This window comes from Ursus arctos, unplaced genomic scaffold (assembly GCF_023065955.2).
Source record: "Ursus arctos isolate Adak ecotype North America unplaced genomic scaffold, UrsArc2.0 scaffold_22, whole genome shotgun sequence".
NCBI classification, from domain to species: domain Eukaryota; kingdom Metazoa; phylum Chordata; class Mammalia; order Carnivora; family Ursidae; genus Ursus; species Ursus arctos.
In genome coordinates, this window is record NW_026622897.1 from 55,352,022 (window position 1) to 55,374,505 (window position 22,484).

Sequence of the window (22,484 nt, forward strand, 5' to 3'; positions counted from 1 at the left end):
GGCAGCCACCCGCACGCCCAGCTGGCCCGCGACTTTGAAATGACTGCCCACTGGGCATTCACTTGCAAAGCAACAAAATGAAATGGAGGAGACCTGTGTGTGTGAAATGCTAACTTTGAGGGCTGCTCTGCACCAAAGGGAGGTGGGGGAGGGGCCCCATCCAGCTCTGAAGGAGGAAAAGTTGTTTGTAGTTGGGTTCTCTTGTCGTGCTTTTTAATGTTGGTTCTGGTCCGTCCTTGATTTAACAAGTGCCATCACTCCTTATGGAGTGCTACCCTGTAGTATCGCTTTTAATCCTTACAACCACCTCGCACAATAGAGATTAATATCCCCCGTGTCACAGCTAGTAAGTGACAGAGCACGAATCTGAACTCCAGCCCTTGGACTGCAGGGTCATTGCTTTTTCTGTTACACCTGAGCCCCAGGAGGCTGCAAAGAATGGTGCTCAGTGGGGATGCTGGGCAGGGCTCAAAAGAGATTTGCCTCCTAGAAGTGATCCTTCAGGTTGGTGGCATCCTTTCCTTCAGGTTTCCGGGCCCCTCCTGAAACCCGCGGGGACTCATGAGGAGGCTGAAGCTCAGGATGAGGTACCTTCCGTAGTGTGTTAGAGTAGGAGGTGGCAGCCCTGACCAGAGCCCAGGCTGCCTGACTGCCATGTGCTCTTTCGGCTCTGGTCATTGACAGAATAGCAAGTTTGGAAAAGCCCTTTTTCCCAGCAGTCCTCCTCTTAAAAGAAAGTCCTGCATTGTACAGAAAAGGAAAACCCCAAAATGTAACAGGCATGTAACAGGTAGCTCAAAATCGTTGCTAATCAGAGATGCAAGCCAAGACAATAATATGAGATCCCTTTAGACCTATTGGGCTTGCAGTCAGTAGGAAGCTGGCAAGATTGTTGGCTGGGAGAGCAGTACGCAGGAACAACCCTGTCCTGCTGGCAGGAGAGTAGATGGAGCAGCTGTCCTGGAGAGGACCCTGGCACAGTGGCATCAAACCAAGTAACATAAACCCTAAAACCCAGGGATCCCACTGCAAGTACATGCCCCAGAGAAATACACCCGTCCAAAAGGGCACATGTAAGACGGTGTTCTTTGAGCATCGCTTTTGGTGGCTGGGACCTGGAGGCTGCCTGAGTGGGTATCAGCAGAGAGGGAAAAATCTGGTGGATGTGCCATGTAGAATTATATAGCAATTCCTAAAAATGGAATTATTGTATACTTAGCAGTGTGAGTTTATCTTAAAATGCAATTATTTGTGAAAAGAAGTAATAAACAGAAATACATATGTGTGTATGTGTATAAAGAGAAAAGAGAAAACCCTGCTTGGCTCAGGTTCTGGAAAGCAAGAACCTCTGTCTTGTATCCTCATCAGGAGCCAGCATGCAGCTGGGCACAAAGTAGGTGTGTACACATGTTTGTTGAAGAGATGAATAGAGGAGTGCCTGGAGCCAGGCTGGATGAATTATCCAGGTCATCCGGTGTGACCCTGTCTTAGAATCCCTGGGTATTGGCCAACCTGCCACTGCCAGCTTCAGACCAGAACACTTGTTCTATCAAAGGGGTGGAAGTAGGATAAGGTGGCAGGCAGAAGTCACCCTGTATTAAACATCTGCTGTATGCCAGGTACTGGGCTGGGAATTAGAGGTTAGTGTCCCTATTTGATAGGTGAGAAAAACTGAGACTCAGAGAATTGATTTGCCCAGTATTATCTAGCTGGACTGGAATTTGAATCCAGGTCTCATTTATTCCAAAGTCCTTTATTCTTCCTTTTCATTACATTATACTCGGCCCTCGAAGGACATGAGGAGGAGGCATCGCCATCCTCTTTCTTCGGCCCTGCCTCCAGAGCAGAGCTGCTTCCAGAATTCTTGGGCCCAAGCAGGAGAACATGGGTCACTGACCCACTGGAGACAGGAGGGATTCTGACTGCACCGAGTTTCTCCGGGTTGTGTTCTGCTTTCTCATTTTTCCTGCCCTGGCTCATCTCCTTTGGTCTAATATTACAAATGTAGCCCCCAAACTGTCTTCTTGTCCCTACTTTCTACTCTCTTCCCTTTCAGACTCAGCTTGCTTAAGCTCTCAGGTTAATTTTATCACTTCTTTTGCCCAGAAACCTTCAGTGACAAACCCTCTGCCTATGGTGAGAGTCTAAGGAATGCCAGCCAAGCTTCTTCTCTGTTCCCAGCTTTCGTTGATTAATGATGGCTGATTGGAACGAGTGTTGAGGAGGATTCTGAGGCTTTTGCAAAGGCTCCACAGGACAGAGCTGCCAGGAGAGAGTCACGATTTCTGACTTAGATGTAGGAGTGCAGGACAGTAGCATGCATGCCAGGCATTTGTCAACCCTTTAGATTGGGGTGTTTTTTGTTTTGTTTTGTTTTTACCTAAAATCTGTTATTGATTTCATGAAGAGCTGTGAACTCCTAGACATTGTATGTTTAAAAAAAGAAAAAGAAAAAGAAAGAAAGAAAGAAAAAATTCTTTTTTGAGTACGTGTGTTCCTCTGCACTTTTCTGTGCAGAGGAGAGAGTCATCAGCTTGAAGCCTATGGCTCAAAAAAGGTTTATGCCCACTCCCTGCGCAGCTTGGCTGTAGAGGTCCTGTTGTAGGCCCTGTATACCTTGGCAGTTGCCTTTTTCTCTGCTGTGAACTGTCACCTGGATGGATCTAGCTGAATCCATTTGTCTCTGAATCTGCTTTCCCATTGCTTCCCTACTTCTGTCTTGTTCCTTTCGTCTTCACTGGCATACACTTCCTCCCTTGCCTCTAAATTGTTCCTGTTCTTCAGGGCACACTTCCTGTCTTTTCCTTTAGAAGCCTCTTTGGTTTGCTTCAGCTGGTCCTGATTTTCTAACCTTCTGGACTGAGGACCAGAGAAATGAGACCATCTGATCAGAATCACAGGATCAGAACTCCAGGCTCTAAACTTTCAGACCTATGCACTTTGCACAGCACCTGCTAAACCAGGGAAGGTTTTGTAAATTAGGAAGGAGGTTTTGTGCAAAAAGAGATTTTTGTCTCATAGGGCTCTTAGTCTTTTTAATATTCTTGGCCATGGAAAATTGTTTCTGCAAAAAGAAGCTTAACTGTGTGTGGTAAAGAGGCCCAGGAATTTCACCAGAAGAAATCCTCCAAATTAGTGGTGAGAGATGAGGGTTTCCCAGCCTCCTGTCTTGACAGTCTTCCCTCACATTTTGGGCCCAGTCATGCTGCCTTCTCCTCTGGGTGAGAGGCTTTACCTCTGCCAGATGTACTCCTTCCCGCCCTCGACCCCATTTGTCTGGCTAACTCTCTGGCATCACCTCCTCAGGGAGGCCTTCCCGGTCGCTGAGCCTGGGTTAGGTTCCCTGGGTGTGCACCTGCAGCCTGTGCTCCCGCATTCACAGAGCTCCTCCGATGCATGCTTATGTGCTTGCCGGCCCGTCTCTCCCTGGGCTCTGCCAGTGCCTGTCTCCTCCCGTGCGTCAGCACAGGCCAGATGAATGCATACATGCTGTGGCTCCTCCTCCCGAGCCTTCATCACCTGCTTACTTCACCAGCGCAGAGCTTTTATTTGGCTTGGTCCAGACGACCAGTTACTGCACGTTGTGGCACAAGAATGGTGCTAGGACTCAACCCCGCCTCCAGACTCTCTGCTGGTGCCTTTCATTTGGAACCCACTTAAGAGTCAGCAGCCTCCCTGTTCCCCCAAACACCCTCCGCCCGTTCCTCATAAGCAGATCCTGCCTTGTGGTGAATCGCTCTTGACTTTTGGTCTCGCCCTCTCCTGGCCTCCTACAGCACTTCTGGTGGGAAACACACACTCCAGGCTTTGGTTTCCTACTATCCTTAGTTACACCCCCCCCTCTAAATCATTTGCTCCCTAGAGCAGACCCAGTGTCTTCTGCCCCCCCACCCCTGAATCTGGCAGAGGACCAAGCACATACAGTGATTTGCTAAAGTCAGTTGAGTCTCTTGTCTTCCATACGCCATCGAGCCAGGTTCAGTCTGGACAAAGGCAGATGAGGTGAGAGGGATTCTGGCTATAGAGCCATTATCAATGTGAACTTCAGTCTCTAATCGCCCCTTAGCTAGCTTTGTGACCTTCAGTGAGTCATTGCATCTCACTGAGCCTGTCATCTGTCTCATCCATGAAAAGAGGTTAACATCAGTTCTTAAGCTTGTGTGAAGAGTAAATGAGAGCATGTGTGTCAAGTTCTGAAGGCAGTTCCCGCTTACAGTAGGTACTCAGTAAGAGTTGGTTCTGTTTACTCCCCTTCTCTCTGTCCACCCCCACATTGTAGGGCCCTCTGTTCCCAGGACCCAAAATTTAGGATTTTAGAGATACATTTAAAGCTCTGTGTTTGTTAGTTTATCCAGCAACTAGTGAACTCCTACTATGTGCTAGGCACTGGCATAGAGAGTCAAATAGGCTCATGTGGACTTTCCTAGAAACCTAATCTAGCATTTCTAACATTCTTCCAATCTTTCCTTGGGTTCAAGATTTTCAGTTTCCAAACAGCCACCATACAGAGAAACTTGAGGATGTGATCCTTTTGTAAACTGGGAACTACCTAGATAAGCAGTCTCATTGGGCGTTCAGTGCTAGACATAGGGAGATTCTAAGGACAGAAAAGAGATCTGTGGACCGGACGAGCTAAAAGCAAGCCTTCTCAGGAGGGAATTCTCAAGCCAGGATTGTACGCCGTAGCATGCTAGTAGGATTAGAACAGGGAAAGAGCATTCTGGACCAAGGGAGTGGGAGTGTCAGGGTATTAAAGTAGGGAAGGCACATTCTTTCCTCAGAAATCTGAGAAGGTAACAGCAGGAGTCAGACTCATTCAAGCGAAAAATGAGAGAGAGGAGAGGCCTGGGGTGGGGGGAGAGTGGCCAGAGGAGCTGGGGTGGGTACTTCATTCTCAAAGGCCTGTGACTGTTTCTAGATTCACCCAGCCTCCCTGTTTGTTGACTGTCTCATTTCTTCCACTCCTACTTCCGTGATAAGCCATATGCTGAAAATATTCCTCTGTCTCTTTCTAGGCTCTTGTCGGAAGGTGCAGATGTTAATGCAAGGCACAGACTTGGCTGGACAGCACTCATGGTGGCAGCCATAAGCCGAAACGACAGGTGAGAGATATTCCACACAGGGGTCCCTTAGCTTGACCCTTGCAGACCACATTCTAGAACCCTCTCCCACCCTTGCTTGTCTCCTTGCTGTCTTCCCCAGAGGCAGGGTGATGGACTGAGCTAAAGGTCAGGTCTATACCTGGTGTAATAAAAGTATAGAGCATGGGGAAAGGGAGGAGATAGCCTTGGATCCTGGCTCCATCTTCCATTTGCTTTGTGACCGTAGGCGAGTCATTTGCATATTGAAGCCATGAAGTGTTTGCAAGCCTGTGTTAAGTGGTTGAAGGTACACATGTGAGTTCCCTTCATGTTTTTGTTATCCACCATCTGTCCATGTGGGGGAATCTAGTCACCGTTCCCCGCGAGGGCTCCCCTGGGCTCTTTCTTTGGAGATTCTGATGGAAACTAGGGAGGGGGAGTACTCCCTCCCTCCCATTGGAGGCCCTGTTCTTTTCCTGCCTACTTGCCCATTTCCTCAGGGGGAAGCTATTTTGTAAAGGTTGAAATAGTCCCCTCTGTGTAGAGTTATCTCCAGTTCTCACAACTGGCACAGTTTGCCAGAATTCTCATTTTGCAGCTGAGAAAGCTGAAGCCCAGTGAGGTAAGATGATTTGTGTGAGGTCACACAGACAGGAGTTAGAATTTGGTCTGGCTGCCTGCAAAATTTGTGTTTTACTTTACCTCACTGCTGCCTCCCTCTGCCAGATCCTGGATGCTACTTCTCCATCCCAGTCTCTAGCTGTAGTTATGCTGTAATTATACAAAAGAATTGATTAAGAGCAAAAAGAAATGCTTTCAAAAAAGGCAGACTGGGGACGCCTGGGTGGCACAGCGGTTAAGCGTCTGCCTTCGGCTCAGGGCGTGATCCCAGTGTTATGGGATCGAGCCCCACATCAGGCTCCTCCGCTATGAGCCTGCTTCTTCCTCTCCCACTCCCCCTGCTTGTGTTCCCTCTCTCGCTGGCTGTCTCTATCTCTGTCGAATAAATAAATAAAATCTTTAAAAAAAAAAAAAAAGAAGGCAGACTGGGCATGTTAGTAGCAACCATGGAAATTGATAGTTTGAAGTACCAGTTTTAATTTTTCCTTCAAGCTGATCATTAAGGCTTTTGTCTGCCACTACTGGCCTCCTTTGGAAGAATCATAAATGTGGAAACCGACAAAACAGGGATTTTTAATATAGAGGTGGCAGTGCCTCAGACAGGCTGAGAGACTTAGCTGTACTTGAGATAGGACTCTCTTCTCTGTTCCTCTGTCCTGAATCTGTTCTCAACACTCCATTTCCGTATGTGCCTCTTAAGCTCCAAGCAAAAGAAAACTTGGTGTAAGTGGGCTTTGCAGTTGAGAGGCCTGAAATCCAGTCCTGGTTCTGACCCTTAGTTGAATTTCAGAATTCTGTGGGCACCCTGTTTCTTCACCTGAAATCAGTTATTTTCACAAGCATTTGGTAAATATATACTCTGAGCTAGACTCTGCTAATCATCGGAGAATCAAAGACCTTGGGAGCTCAAGGTCCAATGTGGAAAAGAAAGGCAGGTAGAGAGAGTCTAGTCGATGTCAGAGCCATGTGGACAGAATGTTATCAAAGCAGAGGGTATGAGGGGACTGAATCTGGCAGCAGAGTAGATTGCCGCTATATTTTTGTGAGAGCCCGGTGAGATATTGCGTATGTGCTACCTGTTAAAATGACGAGTTGTTATTCTTTATTGCCCATATTAGCCGTGTCTACACACAAACGTGTGTTTACCCCACCCACCAGTTTTCTTTCCCGGATTGCCGGTATCTCCATCCACAAGAGATAGCAAGTGGGTGGTGGAGAAAAGGGAAGGGGGTATGTGGTCCTTCTTTCTATATGTAGTATTTCCAGCATTGAGACAGACAAGGAAATAACATTATACTTAAGAGTGCTGTCAAGCAGTGTGCAGATAGCTGGTAGATGTGCTTTAAGGACACTTTCCTCTAATTCTAATGACTTGTTGCTTTAACTGATTGCTCTGTCTTTGTCCAGCGCCATTAGCACATCAGTGATGCTTGTTGAGCAAAGTGAGAGTGTTGGCTTGTATTTACTTGTTTTGGTTCTTAGGACTAATTATGGTGTTTTATTTTTTATTTTTTTATTTTTTAAAGATTTTATTTATTTAGGGGCGCCTGGGTGGTGCAGTCGTTAAGCGTCTGCCTTCGGCTCAGGGAGTGATCCCGGCGTTCTGGGATCGAGCCTCACATCAGGCTTCTCTGCTGGGAGCCTGCTTCTTCCCCTCCCACTCCCCCTGCTTGTGTTCCCTCTCTCGCTGGCTGTCTCTCTCTCTGTCGAATAAATAAATAAAATCTTTTTTTTTAAATGGTTTATATATATATATATATATATATATATTTAAGATTTATATATATAAATATATATATTATTTATATATATTATATATATTTATATATATAATATATATTAAAAATATATATATTTTAAGATTTATATATATATTTTAAGATATATATAAATATATATATTATTTATATATATATTTATACATATATTTATATATTAATATATATTAAAATATATATATATTTTAAGATTTATATATATATATTTTAAGATTTATATATATATTATATATATTTATATATATAATATATATTAAAAATATATATATTTTAAGATTTATATATATATATTTTAAGATTTATATATATATATAAACCATTTAAAAAAAAAGATTTTATTTATTCGACAGAGAGAGAGACAGCCAGCGAGAGAGGGAACACAAGCAGGGGGAGTGGGAGAGGAAGAAGCAGGCTCCCAGCAGAGAAGCCTGATGTGGGGCTCGATCCCAGAACGCCGGGATCACGCCCTGAGCCGAAGGCAGACGCTTAACGACTGCGCCACCCAGGCGCCCCTAATTATGGTGTTTTAAACATCCATTTTGTGTCCTCTTCCTTCCAGTGGCTAGGGACAGATTTTTATTGAAAGTAGTGTACCTTTCAGGTTAATTTATTCATATCATAATTTTTTTTTTGGCACCTACTGTTTGCCAGGCACTGTTCTTGACAGACAAAGATCCCTACCATCATAGAGCTTATTTCTGTATTAGTGGTGGTCCCTGGGTAGAGAGAGGCAGGGACAGGCAGTAAATGATAAATATAATACATAAATAAAATACATACCATATTAGAAGGTAAGAAGTGCTATAGAAGAAGGGAAAATAGAACCTGATAAAAAGGAATGCCAGGAGTACCAAGAATGCCAGGCCTCATTGGTAAGGTGCAGGAAAGCGGTCTAAAAATGATCACGTCCATACCAGCACAGTCTGCCAATAAGTTTCTCCTTATTAGAAGCGTACTGATCCTCATTTCATCAGCCACCAAGCCCTTCCGGAGTCATATTGGCCAGGCCTGAAATGCCACCATTTCAATTGGACTTGGATGAAGGGAGGATAGAGGGGTAGCACCCCTTGCTTCAAGGCTGAAAGCGGAGAACCTTCACCTCTGTTAGATGTTGTCAGCCCATAAGCTTAAGGGAGAGGTCCTGAGAGGATGCAGTCATTTCACCTTCAGCGGCCTTTAGTGAGTGCCTGCTTCATGCCTGTGTCCTTAGGGATATAGCACAATGATCTCTATCCTTAAGGAGACTAACATCTTGTGAATTGTTATTTATATATGTATTTTTTAACTTAATTTTGAATAGTAAAGACAGTACTATTTTGTTTAATTTTTAATAAAAAATACAGTACTGTAGAACAAAATTTTAAAAGTATGTATGGGAACTTAATTTATAATTTATTCTCTCCTTTTATTTCCAAAAAGGGTTTACAGTGACTCAAATTAAAATACAAATATAAATGTACACAGGAGAATTAAACCTGGATCAGGATCAGAAATCATATTGGTAAAAGGAAAGATAATTGTATCAGGATTGAACCAGAGATTTTCTTTTCTGAAAATAGGTTTATTGTTTTTGTAAAAATAATATAGAGAAGAAAGTAGCAGTCAACTGAATTCCCTCTATTTAGAAATTGAGCAGTGTTGTGTGTGATTTCACGTAAATGGGACCACACTATACTCACTGTAAATCAGGTAACTAGTGGAATTAATTATTACTTGAGATTGAAGTTTCCTGATGAGCAAGGCAAAAAAAAGGATACAGAGAGTTTGGTTCTTCAGGAAAGAAGAACTTTGTTCTGACACCCCTTTATATTATCATTTTATGTATCCAGCAAACATTTTTTAAAAACTATACTGCATCTGGTGCTGATGTGCTAGGCTGTGAGGGGGTTCAGATAATAAGCACCACAGCCTTTGCCTTAAGAAGCTTCCTTGGACTGCTGACATCAAGGACTTGAGTAATGTGATGGCCATTGTCTTCAGTAGCCATTCTGCCAAAGATTTACCAACATTCTACTAGGATGATCCTTTTGCCAGCCCTAGTAACAGCTTGGGTGTAGTAGTGACTTGAGGAGCAGTTGCTGGGGGCTGACCCCTTTTCCATAGTGAGGCCTCCATAAGCCTCATGCTACAGGGACTTGTTTAGCTTGCGTCTGGGTGCCTCATTCTGTGTTGCACTTTGACCCAGCCCAGCTAAAGGCTAAGCCACAGGGTCCCAGAACGATCGCTGTGACTTAGCATAGCCTTTACCAGCTCGTGCAAATATACCCAGCCTGCAGCTAAATTCAATTAGTTTTTCTTTAAGAAGGGAAAGAAATCCAATTTTACCAAACATGGACAGACGGTGGAAGGCACTTTGATGTTACAACTTCTCAGTGATGCTTTACTTAGTCACAAGTTCATAAGCAAGAAGGCTTAATTACTTGGGAAAACACAGGATTAAAACTGGACACAATGGCTGAGTATCCGCTCTTAGGCGACTTGATTCGAACCCATGTACCCAGTTCGTGTGTGGTGCAAACTTTGATGTGTGCTATGACAAGCTGAAAGTCATGACCCCCTCAGGGAAGCTCCTTCACATGGCATTTGCAGGATGTGTAGGCGGAGAGGCAGGGCCTGCCAGGCCTGTTTGCTCAACTTTGATGTCCAAGCAGCCACAGGCCCCACTGTTTGCTCTTTCACTGAAGGATGGATTGGGAGCCTCCTACCTTTCCCAGTGGACAATGGCCAGCAATGGAGTGTGACGACTGTTGACCATTCCAGGAACCTGGTGGACCAGAACAGGGCTGTTGGGAGGTGCAGAGCCTGGGGGGCCAAAAGCTATTTATAAGACAGCCATTTCTCCAGATGTAGCTTTCCTTAAAGTCTAATGTTGGTTGGGTGCTCATATGGAGGTGAAATAGCCTCATGAGTTTTAGCAGGTATCAACTACTGCTTGACTCTCCATCCAGTGGCACTAGGGTATTTGTAAACTGAAGGTTTAAGTCTGTCCTGTTTCCTTCATCAGTGTGTGTATGCAGGGGATAGTGGGTTGGCAGAAAAAGGTATGATTTAGATCCTTATAATTTTTAATTCCTCAAAAAAGAAACTGTCAAAACACACATCTGATAAAGGAATATTATCCAGAAGGTATAAAGAACTCTTACAAATCAGTGATAAAAAGACAACCCAATTTTTAAAAAATGGGCAAAAGATTTGAGCAGACATTAACGAGAGAAGAGATGGATGGCAGATAAGCACATGAAAAGATACTGAGCATTAGTTATTTAGAATGGCTAAAATTTAGAAAACCTGACAATACCAAGTGGTGACAGGGATGCAGAACAATTGCCATTGTTGCTGATAGGCATGCGTTATGCTGTGGCCACTTTGGAAAACACGTCAGCAGTTTCTCATAAAGGTGAAACATATGTTTACCATGCAACCCAGCAATACCAGCTCCTGTACCTACTTTGTCCATGAGACGTAACAGCATACATCTTCAAAAAGACCTGTGTGCAGACATTTATAGTAGCTTTGTTGATGATCACCAAAAACTGGAAATCACCCAAATGTCCATCAGCTGGTGAATGGACCAGTTATGGTACATCCATACAGTGGACCACTACCCTGCAATTTAAAAAAAAAGAACTGTTTGGGGGCACCTGGGTGGCTCACTTGGCTAAGCGATTGCCTTCGGCTCAGGTCATGATCCCAGGGTGCTGTGATTGAGCTCCCCTTCAGGCCCCTTGCTCCCAGGGGAGCGTGCGTCTCCCTCTCTCTCTGACTGCTGCTCCCCCTGCTTATGCTTGCTCTGTGTCCAATAAATAAAATCTTTTCTATGTATTTATTTATTTTTTAAAGATTTTATTTATTTATATGCCAGAGAGAGAGAGAGAGCACAAGCAGGGGGAGCAGCAGGCAGAGGGAAAAGCAGGTTCCCCACTGAGCAGGGATCCTGATGCAGGACTCAAACCCAGGACCCTGGGATCATGACCTGAGCTGAAGGCAGACGCTTAACTGAGTGAGCCAATAATCTTTAAAACAAAACAAAACAAAAAACCCAAAAACTATTCACACATGCAGAACAGGGATGAATCTTTTTTTTTTTTTTTTTTTCAGAGAGTGCATGCAGGTGACTGGGGTAGGGGGAGAGGGAGAGAGAGAATCATAAGCAGGCTCCACACTCAGTGCAGAGCCCAGCACGGGGCTCGATCTCATAACCCTGAGATCATGACCTGAGCCGAAATCAAGAGTTGGATGCTTAACCGACTGAGCCACCTAGGTGCCCCCACAGGATCGAACCTTAAAAGCCTTATGCTAAGCTAAAGCCAGACAGAAAAAACTACCTATGGTATAACTCCATTTATATGACAGCCTGCAAAAGGCAGTACTGTAGGGACAGAAATCAGGTTAGTGGCTGCTAAGATTTAGGAGTAGGAGGAAAGGGCCCAAAGGAACTTTTGGGGTGATGGAAATATTCTAAATCTTGATTGTGGTGGTGATATACAACAAAAACTCGTCAAATTGTACATCTTAAAAGGATGCATTTTACCATGAGTAAATGATACTTCAGTAAATTGACTTAAAAAAAACTTTTTAAAAAGCCAGCATCCCTGTCTAATTTTCATTATTAATTGTAACCTGTGGCATACTAAGAATTCATGTTTATAGTGTCAAAATGAATTCATATAGTTCATGGTCACCGGGAATGTTTAGATTTCCTATTGTTGATGGCGTTTCACATTAGAGTACTGTATACTCTAATTGTTAGTAGAGGAATAAAGGTTTGTGAATTCTCATGATTTGTGATGTCGTGAAGTATAATTACTGATGAATAATGATAAATTCACTTACAAGTGATACACAGTGAGCTTATATAAATTCACAGCATATCCTACGATTCTTAATAGTAAGGAAAAGGTGCAGGGTACAGGACTGAGAGCTTGCCTCCCATCCCACATCATCCTCAGACTCCTTGTCCCTGGACTGCCATGCCGGGAGACCACCTAAATAGTGTGGCCGTTGTGGTGCTTCAGGAACCAAAGATCCTGAAAGAGGAGGGTGGTGTGGGGAGATTCAGATTTGAGTCCTCTTGGGCTTGCTGGTTGCTTTGAAAGCCCCTGCCTTAGAGAAGGTGAGACCGTGAGGCAGAGCTCCAGCAAAACTGTTTGAAATTCCGCACAAGAGTCTCCCTCCCTCCTCTGCCTTTTCTCCCGGAGTGCATTTCATCAGCATCGGAAGAACTGCTTCCCGGCACTGCCTTCCCTGCTTGGCTGGGGTCCCTGAGGAGCTGATCTAATGAGTGGCTAACACGCATTTGCCAAGGCCTTCCTGGATGTGGTACCTGGGCTTTGTTAATTTTAAAATGCCGCCATCCTTGGCTGAAGACCATTTAATTTCCTCTTATAGCAGTCGTTTATTTTTAGCATTTGCTTATTTTCCCTCCACCTTACTAAGGCGATGGGCGGGTGGGCATTAAACCCTGTCTTTAATAAACCAGCAGCCCCAACCAGATTTCTGTCCTGCAGAAGAGGCTGCGCGGGCCTTTCTCTGTGGGGCTAGCAGCCGCATAGGTGTTTTTACAGTGATGCTGCTCTTGCGGCCGGACCAGGGGCAGGGTTCCTGGGAGGCTCTCCTTCTTTGCTGGCTGGCCGGAGGCAGAGCAGGTCGAGCACCTCTGCACCTGTGCTTCAATGCAGGTCCTGAGGGGGCCTGACCGCATAGAGGTCTATCCTGCCTGAACGGCCTACAGCCTCTTCCTAGGGTCCCCAGCTTGTTCTTGGCCTGGCTGTTTGTTGCAGAGGGGTGCTTCCTTTGGCCCAAGGAGGCTGAGCTTTGCGCTGGCTGGTTTTCTGACTGTAGTGGTGATCATAGCTATGGTTGTGATTGGGTGCCTTCTGTGTGCCAGGCCCATGTCAGGCACTTCCTGTGTTGTCTCTAATCCTCACTGCAATCCTAATAGGAAAGAATCATTATCCCTATTTTACATATAGGGAAAATGAAGCTCAGAGATGCCCATGGTTGTCTAATAAGTGAAAGAGGGAGCCAGGACTTGAAACCAGTTCTCTTTGAACCATGAAATCTCATTCTTTCCACTGGATATACTGCCTGTGGAAGGAAGGGGTGGGGAGCAAGGCCACCACTAAGAGGTGCCAGGACCAGAGTCAAGTCAACTCAGTCAAGGTTTTTTGATGACCCACTGGTGTCAAGACATGCTGGATGATTATGAGAAGTCTAAAAACAGACGGACCACTTTCCTTGTCTCGAAAAGCTGACAGTCAGGGGGTACCTGGCTGGCTCAGTTGGTAGACCATATAACTCTTGATCTTGGGGTCGTAAGTTTGAGCCCCATGTTGGATATAGAGCTTACTTAGAAATAACATTTTTAAAAAAAAATCTTAAAAAAAAAAAAAAAAAGCTGACAGTCAGTAAAGGGATAAACACCCCCCCCCCCCCGCTTTTTTAACCTGTAGAATGAGTCAGAATGTGGTCAGTGTCCCAGAGAAGAGCACCTGGAGTGCCAGGCAGAGATCATGCCGTGTAGAGGTGAGATCATGAAAGGAGGCCTTTCACATGAGGTGGGCCTTGAAAGATGGACAGGATTTTGATCGGTAGAGGTAGAGAGTAGAGGGACAGCATTTCTGGAATATCATTAGTACCAGAGGACCAGTGTGCACATAGGTTCACAAAGGTGGTAGTGTAAGAATGTGCCAGATCCAGTTGGAGGAACTGGCAGAGTCTAGAGACCAGAGAATGTGAAGGAAAGGCCTTATCCAACATTGGCCACAATCCTCTCACTCAGTCTGTGGTAGTCTAGTGTCCGTACGTCTGTGGCTCTAGAGCCAGATTACATGGGTTCAACTCCTGTTCTTCCTCTTACCAGTTATGTACCTTGGCAGGTTCTTTCACTTATCTGTGATTGTTTCTTCAGCCATAAAATGGGGATAATAAGCAAATCTACCCCAAAAGGCTGTTTTGAGGTTTAAATACGTAAATATTGTATTGTTTGGAAGAATGTCTGCCATACAGTAAGCACTCGATAAGCGTTGGCTACTTTAGTTAGTAGCATAGTAGTAGTGGTGGTGGTGCTTAATTATTATTATTACTGCTGATGGTGGGTTACTCCAGGAGGAGGTTAGTTAACAGTCTGCAGGTAAGCCTGTCTTTGAATCTGGGGTATTACTGGTCTCTTACCAACACCTTTAGGTGGCTCAGAAGCAAAAGGGCTTTGGAGATTCTTTTTCCACTCCTTTTCAGCTAAGAAGCTGGGCCTAGAACATGAGACCCCAGAGAAGGGCACTTTAATGTAGGACTGGCTCTTGTCCCAGGTGGCCACCTGCCTGATGCAGGACAGTGCCCAGTATTTCCCAGCAAAGAAGGGTGGGTGAGGGTGCTGGCCAGATGCCCGGAATGCCAGCATCATGCCCCCAGAAAAGTGTGCCGGGCTTGATGTTTCTCCCACTGCTGCTGTGGCCGATTATGTCTGAGTAACAGTCATTTCTAATCCCATTTGGAATCGTTGCTCAAGATAATCCTGTTTCATAGTAATGATATTCCAATTCCAGCATGCACCGATTCTAGTTTGGCAGATGCATGCCTTGACCTTAGGCAACCCAAGACAGTGCTCCCTGGAAAGCAGTGCCAGCTCATTTGCGTAACATAACAGTCTCACGGTAACCCCCCTTCTCCAACACTATATCCCGTCCTGGGGTTCTGTGTTCGGTGCTTTCATGGAGAGTATCATTTGGGATCAGGGGGACATCCAGCGCTCATCCAATTCAGCTGCTTGGGGAAGGGTGTTCCACTTCTAGGGACTGTGGTATGGTTCACTCCCACACCTCTTTTTAAAGACATTAGACCCACGTTGTGCCATGAGCTGCTTGCTTGCTTATTTATTAATGTATTTATTTTTATAAGAGAACAAATTTACACCTTTATTTATTTACTTTTTAGTAAGTTTAAATCCTTGAAGGATACAGCATCACATGGATTCTGTGGCCAGTGGCTTTAGCAGGAAAGTTGCTTCAGAATTTGGCAAGAACCATGCCACCAGTTCCATGAACATGAGTTACTTTTCCGTAGATTACTCTGGTTTTGTTCAGTTTGCCACCAGGAGTCACTGTATTGTTCTTTGCTTTGTACACCTAAGCACATCTCTTACCTAAATAGAATTCAGTTTCATCTCGAACATAAACACCTTCAGTTATAAGAAGAGCTTTGTGCTCCCTCTGGTTTCGGAGACCTCACTTATAGCCAGCAGAAATGGCCTTGGACCACAGCGTTCCAGACATATTTGTCGTTTTAGGAGTCCTGTTCCCAGCAGGCCTCCATAGGCTCCGAGATGGCAGAAAGAGATGAGTTGCTTATTTAAATAGGCCTGCAGGCTAGTGGATCAGGAGTATACAGTAATGTAGTAGGTGTGTCTGGGTTTCAGCAGGGTATTTGTGTCTCATGATACCCACATGAATAAAGTATGATGTGGAGAGTAGTTCAGTCAGATGGTGAATGACCTGTTTCATGTGTTGTGTATATATGATTGGAGATTGGAGAGCAAATTCTAGTGGTGAGCCACGGGCCCTGTCCTATTCAGTTACTACATCGCTGACAACGTTGAGATCATGGATAAATGCCAACCCAGTTGGCAGATTAAATGAAGCTTAAAGAGGGAGGTAATATGTTGGGTGCAAGAATCAGGGATATTGAAAAAAGAACTCAGTGGTCTAGAACAATGGTTAAATCTGTGATGATAAACATTAATGGGGATGAGTGTTTAAGTCGGAAATTAAAACCAAAGCCAACTGTAAAATCCAGGGTGAGGAAGACCCAACTTAGCAATAGTAGCAAATAAAGCCCAGGAGCTGACAAAAAGCTCTGTGTGTGCATCAGTGTTAAGGCCCCAGAAGTGAACTGATTCAGCCAACATTTACTAGTCTGTACTGGGCCTTATGTGTGAGGACCAGATGGTCGGGCCACAGGCCCTGGGTGGGGGAACACATAATCGAATTGTGTGTGACATAGTGGTAAGGAACAAGGGCTCTGGAAGGAGACTGCTTAGGTTTGAAACCTTCTTCTACCTCTTACTAGCTCTGTTTCCTCATCTGCAAAATGCAAATAATAACAGCCCCTACCTCAGCGTAGGGTGGTTGCGAAGAGTAAAATGCACGTAAAACTGTTCAGTGCAATGCCTAGTGTGTAGTTAAGTACTTAGGAGGTATCTGCTGGCATTATTAATATTCTTTGGTTTTTCGTTATTATTTTCATCCAGAGTCTAGGAAATATACCAGCCCCAGCATTCTCTTATAAATCATACTGTGCTGAAATCCCTAACAACCAGGGCTTGACCACGTTGGCCTATAGGTTCAGCAACCATGTATTCTAGAGCACAGATCGAAAGACATGGAAATACGGAATTATATTTAGAACTAAGCTAAGGATGTGAAATCGAGATTGTCTGGGAAACCCTGTGATGGGTGATCTTGGTTCCATGGCCTTCTCCTTAATGTGCCATGGCTTCCTTGGGCCTTGCCCCAAATGATCTCACGTTGTCTGGGCCCACCATTGATTTTGACCCTTGGTCATCTGAAGGAGACTCCCTTTTAACCCAGCTAGCTGCTATGACCTGCTTTACCTTACCATCTGAAAATGTCGCTATCCCTGGTACATGGTAGAGGCTCAGTAATTATGGGATAGTAAAACAGACTAACAGATGGATAGTTGGATGAGTGAGAACCAGTGTGGTTTAGGGAAATGTGTACCAGGTTTGGCCCTACACAGACCTTGATTTGAATCTTGGTTCCTATGCTTAATTAACGTGAATACTTGGGCAGCTCATGTTAACCTTGCTGAGCCTCAGTTTATTCATTTATAGAATGGGGCTACTACCTCATTGCAAGTGGTTATGTGGATCTGGAATAGTGAATGTAAGGTGCTTAACACACCGTGGCTGCTGTGTTATGATTACTGATCTTTACCTTTTGAGGGAAGTAAACAAAAGCTTATTATCCCCTCTTGAGAAAATTGCGGCACATTTTCTACACAGGTACTTTGCCTCCTATGAATCTTAGTTTATTTCCTAAGGAAGCTGGCTTTAAAAAGAAAACTGCTCTCCCCACCCTCTCCACTCCCAGTCCATGCCCCCATGCGACAGGACCTTTAGATTTAACACATGCCGGTGCCTTTGGTCAGGCCACCCTGCTTTCCTGACCAGCGCATAGACCAGCCAGTAGACTGAATGAGCCACAGCTCATTTGACTTTCCAGCAAACCTCCTGAACTGTGACCTCTTCCTCCCTTCTTCGAGGTGTGCACTGGGTTGAGAATAGGTCAACTCTTTGTCTTCTCCTTGGGACCCGTGACACTCATCACAGTGACCCTAGGCTTTGGATGTGGGGGGTAGAGGGGAGGAGGAGTTCGAGGAGCTTCTCCTGAAGCTCAACATTGTGTGGGGACGACCTGGAGCTGGGATCACTGCCCTTCTTGCTTCACCAACTCCAGCTGCTCGCCAGCCGTCTTTGACACGCGCCTGGCCCAGCATAGGCCTCGGCCCACACCACAGGTTTCCTCGCTTTTTCCCAAACAATGTGGCCACCCCAAGCCCCTCCGGCCACTGAGAGCAGAAAGCCTTAACATCGATCGATGTGACTGTCCTCCCGTGCATTGTGACACCCCACTGTCCTGAAAGCAGGAGCTCATCAAGGTCAGTGTGAGCCAGCCTTCCTACATGTGCTCCCACCTCTAATCTAATTACAACCTGATCAGCAAATTAAAATGCGCCTCATGGGGGCTGTGGCTCCAAAGGGAGTTCCGTGAGTCTCAGGAGCTGCCGACCGCCCTCCTATTCATTTCCTCAGCTTTGTCTGACAACTGCCTGGTGGAAGGCAGGCAAGGCCTGGTGCTTGGGAGAGGAAGGTGAAGGTTTCCCACAGCTAAACTGGCTGTGCTAGTTTGTACCCTCAGGTGGGAGATGTCTGGGCAGGGCTGAGACAGTTGCATCTACCATTGTCCTCCATTTCACACCAAATAAAATAATGATTTTATTTATTCATCCTTCATTTATTCATGCACTCATTCAGAAAGTATCTACAGACAACTTTGACCCAGGTACTGGGCAAGGAGCTGGGAAGGCAAATGAAGACATGGCCCTTGCCTCACAGTCTGGCAGGAAAGGCAAATAAAAGAAAACAGGCAATCGTGGTGCAACATGATGAGGGTCACCTCCCCATGGGGGTGAGTAGCGCATTCTGGGTAGACAAATAGGAAGGACGTGGACCCAGGCTGGGGGTCAGAGAAGACTCAGTTGAGTTGGTGACCTTGTCCCTGAAGAGCCCTGAAGGTGATGGGCACTAACCAGTTGAAGCAGCAGCGGACGCTCCCAGCAGATGTGGCACAGTTGATGGCCTTTGGTGTACTTCAGAGAATTCACTGTTTTCGCTGGGTCCTTAATCTTTCAGCCCCCAAGATCCACTAGATCATCATAGGAATTAGCAGTTCTGTAGTTGCAAGACTTCCTGAAGGAATAAGCTTTTGGAACAAATGGTTAAGTTCAGTTAATGATTAATAGAAGGGGATAGGGAATCAGCCCTTTTAAAAAATCATGTCAGTGTCGTTTCATGTATATCCAGCCTGTTGCTTCTAACTGCTATATCGTATTTCATAGTGTGTGTCTACCACATTTAACTTACTTGTTCCCCAGTGGTGGACACTTGATTGCCTGCAACTCCCCACTGTCACAGAACGCTGGGATGAATGTCTTCCATGTTGCCCTTTATAGATTGTATAAGAATTGCTCTGGGAGATATATATTCAGAAGTGCTCGGTCATAGGGTAGGGTACTTTAATTTGATGAAGTATTACAAGATCGCCTTCTAGAGTGGCTGTACCAGTCTGTCGAACGGTCCCAGAACCCCTTGTCCTCTCCAACATGTGGCATTTTTCAGCTTTCTAACTTTTGCCAATTTGTGGAATTTAAAGTCATATCTCATTGTTTTAATTTGCTTTTCTCTAATAACGGATGAGTTTGAGGATCTCTTCATATACTTAATAGTAATCTCTTTTGTTTGTTTCTTCCTCTGTTGGGATCTCTGATCCTGCCTTTGTTGCTAAAACCTGACCTGAGGCGTAGTGCTCCCACGGTTGGTTAGCGCCTGGGAGTCATTATAGGGAAGTGAGGGGCAGTATAGCAGAGGAATAAAGACATGGACTTTGTAGCCACACTGCCCTGCTTTGAATCCCACCTCAACTCCTTACAGCTGAATGATGCCTTAGACAAGTTACTTAACTCCTTAGTGCCTCAGTTTTCTTAATACATAACCTGCCTCACTGGGTTGTTGTAAAGATTAAATGTGTTAGTATATATGAGGTGTTTAAAACTGCGTATGGCATGGGGGAAGTATACACAAATGTTAGCGCTTATTGGACTACTGTCTTCCTCCTGCTTAGCCACCCTCTGTACCCTTGAGAAAATAGATATTTGTACTAGCAGGTAGTAGAAACAAGGCAGAGAATAAAATAGTTCTCAGCTTAGGATCAGAACTCACCCTCACAACCTTCACCTTCAGTATTCACATGGTGAATACTTTTTGGTGAGTCAGCTCACTTGGGCGGAGATAAGAACAGAACAGATTCTGATGGGCATAGGGGAAGGCAAGTACTGCTGCTAGAGCCAAGTCATTAAAAGAATTCCCCCATCCTCTTGGGCTGTACACAGCCTCTGAATCTCCAAATTAGGGAAATAGAGTCTGGAGATTAGTCTTTGAGGCTAGTAATGGCATTGGTTTTCTTTCCACAGACCACCAGAGACCAAATCCTGAGCTGGCTCAGAGAATTGCTGGTATTCTCTTTGCCCAGGGAGAACCTGTGGAGTAGTCAGCATAGACCCTTTGAGTAGAAATGTTTCTTGTTGTAGAAAGACATAAGTGCATGGAATGTATACTCTGCCCCCCTTTAATCGAGCTGTTAAGACCCTGAAGACCTTGCTCATACACCACAGCCTGTTTAGTACCAGCTACCCAAATTTAAGGCAGTAATACTTAAAGCCAAACCTACTAACAGGCAATAACCAGTATGCCAGCATCAGAACAGAGGGGAGGCTGCAGTTGTCCTTTGATAGATCACCTCAAATAGCAGCGTCTGCTTCCCTTAGTGTCATCAGATTCTCTTTTTACTCCTGACCTTGTACTCCCCTTGTTAGCCAGATAGATGGCTGGGCCAACTTACCATCTCCCCATGGAAGTCACCTTCTCCCAAATACAGTTCTGAACCTGGGGATTTTTTTCAGCTTCAGTAAAAAGCATCAAAGAGAAAGAAATCACTTTATTTCCAGAGTCTCACTGCTGCTCCTGGTGTCCGCTTCTTTTGCCTTTCCTTGACTTCTGATACCTGTATATTCCTCGGTTTCTGGCTGCCTACTTGGTTTGGGACCTGCAGTTCTTCTTTAGCCTCTAGTCCTTTACATCCGACCTGGCTCTTGACTCTGTCTTGTATCCGTGCTGCCTGGTCTCTGGCCCTTGGTTCTGTTTTACTCTGAACTTCTTGACACTTGCTGGGCATGGCCAACTGCTAAGCCTGTTCTTACCAGCTTTGCCTTAGCTTTCTCTAACCTGGCTAGTCTCCTACCCTGTTTTTGCCCTGCTGTAGCCCATAGGTCCAGGAAGTTCTTTGGTCATCAAAGCTAGCTTTGATCGCCAAAGCTAAGCATAGTCATGTAGCCCTCTAGCCTGATCTGGGCTGGCTTCTCCAAGAAGGGCCTGATCCCCCTGGAGGTCCGGATTAGATGCACTGTAAGTAAGTAATGTCTGTTGGACAGAATGCCTCCTAGCCATCTGGCAAGATGTTTGGTGTCACTCTTGGCGACTAAGTAGCCCACAGTTCCTTTAGTCCAGCTATACCCCCACAGTGGGGCTGCTGCCTTTGAGTTTTATTAAAAGTGAAGGGAATCTTCTCTGAGGTTACAGAATGAGTCACCAGCTTGGTTGCTTACCCTCTTTGGCCTCCAAGTTTGTGAAGTGAATTGCCCATTCCCTTTGATTGGGTTAGCAGTCTGAGGGCCGAGCCTAGTCACTGTCTTCTCTCCATCCTACCAGACCACTGTCTGCCCTCCAGGGCCAAGAGCAGCATACTTGGTTGCTTGGACACGTCTTGCAGCCTGCAAATTGGACAGATGGAATCAATACTCAGGAACCTGGAGAGGCCCAGGTAGCAGAGTTAGTGACAGTAGCTGCCTAGAGGGACAGCCTGCCATGGGAAGGGTTGTGATTGAATGGTGATTGGACACAGCAGCTGAGGATTAACCAAATTATGTCCCTTTGAGTTTAGATCGACAAACCTTTCTCACTTGGATTTTAAAACAAACCACCTTGTGCAGAATATAGAAAGAAGTGCTGCCTTCTTAACACAGGGCTGTACCAGCATGAGTCGGGGGGGGGGGGCGTGGTCAGGTACACATCCGTTGCTTACTTAGCCCAGATTCATGTTATTATCACTAAGATTATGTGGACAAAGGGCAGAGAGCTCATAGTTGTGGACCCCTTCTATGTGCCATGCACTACTGAGTTTTACATACTCATAATATGTGAGGGGGGCATTATTATCTCCATCATTCTGGTAAGGGAATGGGCGTCAGAGGTATAGTAACTTGTCCAGGATCAAAGACAGTAAATGATAGAGCTTTGAGTTGAACCCAGATCTCTCTCTGCTTGTTATAAAATATCATGCTGTCTTCCCAATTGAAGTGTCTCAATTCACATTTCTCTTGACTTCCCCACAGCCCAACCACAGGGTAAGGGACATAGTAATAATAATAACCAACGTTTGTTGAATACTTATTATATGTCAGATGGTGTTCTTTTTTTTAAATTTTTATAATAATTTTTTATTAGTCACCATACAGTATATCCTCAGTTTTTGATGTAATGTTCCATGATTCATTATTTGCGTACAACACCCAGTGCACCATGCAATATGTGCCCTCCTTAATACCCATCACCGGCCTATCCCAGTCCCCCACTCCCCTCCCCTCTGAAGCCCTC

The 22,484-nt window shown here is 45.1% G+C and overlaps 1 protein-coding gene and 1 pseudogene across 2 annotated transcripts in view; one reads left to right on the forward strand and one right to left on the reverse strand.

Annotated features, from left to right (window-relative positions):
* Window positions 1-22,484, forward strand: part of CLPB (ClpB family mitochondrial disaggregase) — a 141,768-nt gene that overhangs the window by 23,776 nt on the left and 95,508 nt on the right. For both annotated transcript variants that reach the window (XM_026518024.4, XM_026518026.4), the window contains exon 3: window positions 5,016-5,102. In XM_026518024.4, coding sequence (XP_026373809.3) covers window positions 5,016-5,102 — 87 coding nt within the window. The remainder of the gene's footprint in view (window positions 1-5,015; window positions 5,103-22,484) is intronic.
* LOC123002050 (60S ribosomal protein L35a-like) lies at window positions 15,418-15,750 on the reverse strand (annotated as a pseudogene).